Source organism: Xyrauchen texanus, chromosome 20, assembly GCF_025860055.1.
Source record: "Xyrauchen texanus isolate HMW12.3.18 chromosome 20, RBS_HiC_50CHRs, whole genome shotgun sequence".
Taxonomy (NCBI): domain Eukaryota; kingdom Metazoa; phylum Chordata; class Actinopteri; order Cypriniformes; family Catostomidae; genus Xyrauchen; species Xyrauchen texanus.
Window position 1 is genome coordinate 41,655,561 of NC_068295.1, and position 7,900 is coordinate 41,663,460.

Here is a 7,900-nt window from a genome sequence, read left to right on the forward strand (position 1 = left end):
TTCCCTTCTTATCACAGCTGCTAATGTTTCAAGGGCAAGACAGAACAATAATGTGGAAATAGTGCAACCCTGCCAGGTGCCCCAAACCAAAATAATCTGAAATTAATCCATTTGTTTCTACCACCACTAACGGGTATCTATAAAACCACTCAATACATCCAATAAAAGTATTCCTGAACCCGTATATTTCCAAAATCTTAAAAAGATAATCCCACTCTACCATATCAAATGCATTTTCAGTGTTAAGTGAGATTGCCTCAACTGGAGTCTGATCATTCACCAATGACCACATAATATTGATGAGACACCTAATGTTGTCAGAAGAGCTGCAGCCCGAATAAACCCCACCTGATCTATATGTATAAGAGATACCATATCTTTACTTAATCGGTTAGCTGATTTTTCTACAATATTTTAATATCTAGCTAGATCAGGGAAATTGGACAATAACTCTTACATTTGCTTGTATCTTTGTCTTTTTTTAAGAATCAGACTGATCCGGGCTTGTGTGATGGTTGACGGAACCTTTCCATTCTTTAATGATAAACTTCTAACAAAAGTAGATCCAGTTCTGATGCTTAAGATCTAAAAACTCAGCGGCAAAGCCAGCTGGCCCCGGAGCCTTGTTTGTAGGCATGTTAATTAAGGGGCCAGCCTTAATTAACTCGCCAAGCTCCTCCAAGGTTATCTCAGAATCAAGATAACGTTTTTGCTCAGTCGTAATTTTAGGGAGTTCTAATGGTTCCACAAAATGTCTAATATCCTCATCAGTTGACAAAGACGTGGAACTATAGAGATCAAGATAGAATTCATTAAAAGCATTATTAATATCAATGGCCGAGGTAAAAATTTCACCACCAGCAGATTTAACTGAGGGAATGTTAGAAAAAGACCCTCTCTGCTTTAAATATCTAGCCAAAAGCTTCCCTGCCTTGTCCCCCGACTCAAAGTATGACTATCTTGTCCCAAATAACCAAAACTCCACCTTCCGCAACATAATAGTATTATATCTGTATTTCAGTTGGGTCAATTCTCTGAGGCCATCCATCAGATGACATTCAGCGCTTCAGCTCTCCCTCGGCACTTTTAATATTCTCTTCCAACTCCACAAGTTCTCATGCTTTGGATTTTTGGTGAATGAGGCATACTGTATGATCCGACCCCTAAGAACTGCCTTAAAACCACGCCCACAGAGGAAACTGAGGACCTGTTGTTCTCCATATAAACACTGATTTCAGCCTTTAACATTTGTTGTAAATCAGAATTTTCCATAAGGGATACATTAAAGCACCAACATAGTGATTATTTTTTCTCCATATGTGGCAACTCCTCTAAAATCACCAGGGCATGATCTGAGACACAGATGTTTCCAAAAGAACAATCAACAAAAAGTTGAAATGAGGGACTTGGATATTAAAAAAAATCTATTCTAGAATAAATCTTATGGACTGATGAATAAAATATATAGTCCCTCCCAGATGGGTTTAAAAGTCTGTAAGACCAAGATATTTACACATCCTGTGAAGCGTCAATGTTATTCCACGTGGAGAGAGATAATCCACTCATATTAATATTTGACATTTGACATATTACAAAAAATAGTTTGTGTCAAAAATAAAAATGATAAAGACCACATTCCAACATTAGTGCAACAGTCAAACCCTGAACCAAACCAACAGAAAAAAGAAAAACACGAACATTAACCCCACACACAACAGCACCAACCGGCATCCATCCTTCTAAACACAAACAGTCCATGTACACCTACGAGAGCCCCCGTGACAAATTTGCCGTCAGATTGCTCGAGTCTGGTGCTTCTGTCCTCCGTCAATGCAAGAGTTTCTTGAAAGAGTGTTACTACAAAAAACAAACTCCAGCCGCTAGGCGGAACAACACAAAAAGAAAAAAAAAAGGTGCCCAGTTTCCTCAGACAGTCAAATGTATGTTCAGCGAGCCAAGCTCACTTGGGAGCAACGTGAGAAACACACCATCTTACACTTGTGTTTTGTGTGTCCATTAGGCACATGTAATAATTTACCCACCCTGCTCTATTACTGCCCTTTGGACCTTTAATCATTTAGTATAAACCCCAAAATTGATTGATTTATTTTTTATAAAAATCCAGATTGTTGCCAGATTTTGTTTGAATTGAAGTATATTGGCGAATTCATTAAAAATGAATAGTCGCTGATGTTTTTAATCACACAACTGCATAATTTGAAAAACGTCAGATAAAAATGCTTTGCAATGTCACACTTCATTCTAGCACATGTTAAAATAATATAATACAATTTTTGACACTTTATGAACACATTTTACTGAAAATCCCTAAATGCATTAAAAAGGATTGTTCTGTTAGGTTTGTGTGAGTGAGTAACAAAGAGGGCAGATCTTAGCGCAAAAAGTCAGTTAGCACATAAAGACACTTGATTCATCAGGCAAGTAGAAGCACCATGAATAGGGCATTTTCAAAGCATCCTCACAGTGCTGGTAAATCAGACTTTCATACTATCTCTTTCTTCTTTTTTTTTTTTACATTTTAAATTTGCTCATTTGGCAGACGCTTTAATCACAATGGTGGTGGCTGTGGGGATCGAACCAGCGACCTTCTGATTAACGGGACTTGAGGCAAGTCAAGAGGGGCAAAGCCACCCTTAGCCCACCTTTAGGCCTGGCCGTGCTTGTTGAGCTTTGATATTAAAGCACAACAATTGGGTTCTGGGAGGAAAAATCTTCAAAGGAGAGTTTATTTTTAACTATAACGTTAAAAACTTAAAAAAACAGATCTACCAAACCTACCATAATTGGTGAGGTTGCTAATTGAAGGCATGCTGTGTGCTTCTGTTGAAGTCATCAGTCTGCATTATTTCAACTTATTTAAAAAAATATATATATTAAAAAGTGGAATTCCTGATAAAGATCTACCTGTGTGTGAATCCTAAAGAGAAAAGTTCCACCAATCAGAGAGTCGCTGCCAACAAAGCGCAATAAACAAGTTCTGCAGAGACCACCCACTCCCATGACGCACTGTGAATGACACAATCGAGTAGGTCTCCCTACACTCGCAAACTACTTATTTATCTGTATATGTCTGAATATTTTTTATACTTATAATAAACAACTTTAAATCAATATTTTAATATATTTTGATTACATAATTCACAATGCTAAAATCATTGGATTTTAATTAATTCCCTCATGAAAGACATTAAACACTGTCTTGTATCTTTGTCTTTTTTAAATTTGTAATGCTGTGATATACCTCGGAGCTGGCTGGTTTGATCCATGGCTTAGAACTCTTCTATGAAGGATTTTATTAAATCCCTATGAAAGAATTTAATGGAAAACAAAATTCCCGAACCAAGGCATCTGAAATAGTGGACAGGCACTGTTGCACTCAATTAAATTTAGCAATATAAATTGCCAATGACTGTCTTTAGTCCCATCTGGATTTCATTTAGAAATACATTTGCCATTAAAAAAGTATTTCTTGGACAAAGTTTCTCCATCATTTACTGATAAACGAGTGTGATGTAGTAGTTGTCATAACATGTGGATGGATCAATGATATTGTAATATCTTTGATCACAAAATATCGTAATATTGTATAAAGTGTATCCATACTGCTATCCATACTGATACACACATAAAGCTGATGTCACACGTCGATTAGAATAGAGAAGGTAACACGGGTTTGGAAAATATGAGGGTAGGGAAATTATGACAATATTAAATTATGGCTGACCTATCACTTTAAAGGGATAGATCACCTTAAAATAAAAATTCTCTCATAATTTACTCCCCCTCATGCCATCACAGATGTGTATGACTTCCTTTTTTCTGCAGAATTCTTCTTTTAGAAGAATATTTAAGCTCTGTAGGCCAGTACAATGCAAGTGAATTTTTTGAACATTTTGATGCTCCAAAAAGCACATAAAGGCAGCATAAAAGTAATCCAAAAAGACTCCAGTAGTTATATATATATATATATTCAGAAGTGATATGATAGGTGTGGGTGAGAAACAAATAAATATTTGTCATTTTTTTCTAGACATTCTTCTCCCTGCCCAGCAGGGGGTGATATGCAGAGAAAATGTGAATCACCAAAAACAAAAGAAGAAGAATGTGAAATTCTCTGTTTCTCATCCACACATTCTCATATCATATAGCTTCTGTAGATATGGATTTAAACAATAGAGTCTTATGGATTACTTTTATGCTGACTTATTAAAAAAAAAATTTGCTTTAAAATGTTGGAACCCATTCACTTGCATTTTATGGACCTACAGAGCTGAAATATTCCTCTAAAATCTTAAGTTGTGTTCAGCAGATGAAAGAAAGTCATACACATCTGGGATGGCATGAGGGTGAGTAAATGATGGGAGAATTTAAATTTTTGGGTGAAGAATCACTTTTAAGACACTTGTCAGATCTGGATGAATTTGTCAATAAGAGAGGTCTGGAAACATTTCTTGCAATTATTACAGTGAAAACATGAAAATGTACCACAGGGACATTATATATAATGCTGAAATATAAAAAAAAGCAAGATCATGTTTTATTAATGCCTACTTAAGCTATTTCATAGCTTTTAAAGTCCTGCATGGATTCTTATTTCAGTGTAGTAACAGTTTTCAATGTAAAAATAATTTAGATAATTAGTTCTGTACAGCAGTACCGCCACTCTCTAAACACAGACTTTTTTCATTGATTCTTACCCACAATGTACTCTAATTTCAAATGTACTCGATGACATTAATTGCCAATAATCCACTGCGGGGAAGACATACAAGCAGGGAGTGAACTGCTGCCTTCACTCCGGCAATGTTTTATTTCATGCTGAATGTATTAAATTAATTTTTGATAAATGATTACTTGATTAAATTAACATAATAACATATAGAGAGACAAAACATACAGGTACATTTTAAAATGTTCTCTTTATTTATATTTATACAGAATTTTGCCATTAAACTAAATAATTATTTATTTACTCATTCTTATTTTAACTCAGAAATACTGCACACAGTGGAAATTATAATTCTGTGGATAATTTAAATATTTGGTTATAACAATTAGGTTATGATAACTTTGGTGCTGTTTATGGTCGGATGAAACGCTACCCAGCTTGTATTGGAGTTTATAGATACTAAAGTACAACAAATAAATACAATAATGTACATTTGATCAAATGTGTTTACTCTTTATATTAACAGATATTAAAAATGGCAAACAGAATGAAGGTTTATTGTATTAATATATTATTTAACAAAAAACAAGGCCAAAGTATTTATGTTGTTTCTGTGACAACCCCAGATCCCCGACATTCAGTGTACACGTCAGCATCTGAATTCACTCACTTATTTTGTTCACTCACTGCTGATGTATAGTGCACTCACTGCCATTCACTATATAGGAAATAATGAATGAACAATTTCTGACATATTCACTCTCTTCTTCATACAATCGCCTCGCCCTGCACATCTCTCACACGCAGCGCCCTGCACACCTCGCTGTGCACACACAGAAATGCTGTCTCTGTTCGCGCTCCAGTTGTCAATCATGCAAAAGGCAGAGCAAAAGACATTTTCACTTAACGTAGATGTTTACATGGATTTATACAGTTAATCAGCCCGAAATATCTGCACCTTGAAAATGACCATGGGACCAAAGCCCACAGTAGCATTAGAGCAACAATTTACCTCAGAGTGCTGCCATAAATTGGCTATCACTGTCGAAAAAGTCCCATTCAATAATCTCACAATAAATTACACATTAACTCAAATTTAACCCAGTAATGTAACAGCAGGAACACCAGCCATTGTAAAGAAGTAAAAGTACAAAAATGTAATTAGAAATTTTCTTGAGTGAGAATAAAAAGTACCCACTTTTAAACCTACTCTAAAAGTATGTTTTCCCCAAAACAGTTACTCAAGTAAATGTAATGTAGTAAATGTAGCGCATCACTACCCACCTCCGGGGCTCACTATATATTTAAATTATTTTAAAAAATAAAGATGAATTAGCACAGATTGATGGCTTCAACAGAAGCATATTGCTACCACTGATTAATAACCATGGAACTCAGGGTTGGTCTGTCTTTAAATGTGTATAAGTTATGGTTAAAAATATATTCGCTTATGGAGAAAATGAATGGGATTTCAATTGCCGCATCTGACTGTTGTGCTCTATAATCAGAATGCAATTCCATTTGGTGACAGATGCTGAAATTACGCACTTTACCTTTAAAGAGAATAGCACATGAAAGATGTGACTAAAGAATTCTAAGTTAGTAATTTCAAGAGACCCCCGATTAATATGCCAAAAATAGTTATACAATGTTTAAATCACTAAGGCGTTTGAATGTATTTCATTATTGCTTGAAAGATGCACCAAATGTCTAAACATACATAGAGAAAAGTGTGAAAAGTCAAGATTATTCGACATTGTCAGTGCCATACAATACAAAAAAATGTAAAAGCACAATATCACATTACAGTGTTTTCTCTTTCATCCAAAATCCTCCAAATCAGACAGCTTCATTACATTTTGATAAGGTTGCAGAACAATACGTTTTTAAATACGAGGAGGCTGAGAAGACTGTAAAATGATGAATTTCACAGAATACTCGATGTTTGAACTGCATTCCCTTCAAATAGTCAATTGCCAATTAAAGAGCCAATTAAAGGGCATTTGATTTGTATCTGTTATACTAGCATTAATTACTTCAAACGCTGAAACCACTATAGTTTAGTACAGAATTAATTATAAGGCTAATGCCAGAAAACAGTTTTTTTCGTGTGTGTTCTTTTTATTTTATTTCTTTTTTTTTACATAATAGCCTATTCAATTATAGTGCCAAACCATGATTCCAACAACGGACAAAACTCTGTATTCATCTGACAATAAAACATTTTATAGCACTGTAAAATGTCTAAGTTACTCATGCGCTGCAAACTTACCCAATGTGTTTCCGATCAAAGATACGAGGAAAACTATTATATATCCAGCAATGAGCACCCATTCATATTTTTTGGGATGCAAATATTCTCTCCAAATGTACTTAAGAAGTTCATCGTCTTCATCAATGTGCGAATGCGTGTACATTTCCGTCGAGTTGAGCTGATGTGTTGATGTTAAACAGTCATTACAAGCGTAATTAACGGTGATCCCTGACATCTTGTGCGCGCTCCCGTTTACGCTCTCCAGCATCGCGGATGACTGACACCGCATAAATGGGGCAGAGCGAGAGGAGTGGGGATTAAACTGAGAGTTGGATGGCGCCGTGACGCATCGTAGACCTATCAGCCTATTACCAATGTGTTACCAAGACCGAAGGGCGTCTTGAAGTCGGAGATGAACCTACAGAATCCATCAAGTGCGTGTTGATTGCTACTTTATTTCTGTGTAAACTCAGTTTTATCCATGTGTTGGTGTCACGCGTTGGAAATTATGATTTACAGGGATCTAATGTTCTTACAATATAATTATTCAGTTACTGTTACTGTTATGTTTGATATGGTTTAGATCTGGTCCTTATTTTTATACTATGAATAACATAGGATTTTTTTTTTTATTGTGAAAATTAAATTTTACTTAACTCAAAGAAAAAGACAAAAACAGTAGTCCTATTACATGAACATAATTTCATAGTGAATGGAGCAGCATGTATAATTGTTATAATTATTTGTAGATAATACCTGAAGTGGAATACAAAGGACTTTGCATATCCTTTTTAATGGTGCATGCCATGTGTTTAAATCTCACAAGACAACTTATTTTTATTAGATTTTTTTTCAAGTTTAGGTGTGTACTTTATATTCCACATAATAAATCATACTTGGACACAGTGGAATAATTTGATTGTATCTTCTTAGTGCTATATTGCAATGCAGTTATT

General features: G+C 35.1%; 1 protein-coding gene across 1 annotated transcript in view; it reads right to left on the reverse strand.

The window, feature by feature from the left end:
- Window positions 1-7,179, reverse strand: part of LOC127660472 (orexin receptor type 2-like) — a 129,993-nt gene extending 122,814 nt beyond the window's left edge. Inside the window, exon 1 of the mRNA XM_052150733.1 lies at window positions 6,963-7,179. Within this exon, the coding sequence (XP_052006693.1) occupies window positions 6,963-7,179 (217 nt within the window). The remainder of the gene's footprint in view (window positions 1-6,962) is intronic.
- Between the last annotated feature and the right edge of the window lie 721 nt (window positions 7,180-7,900).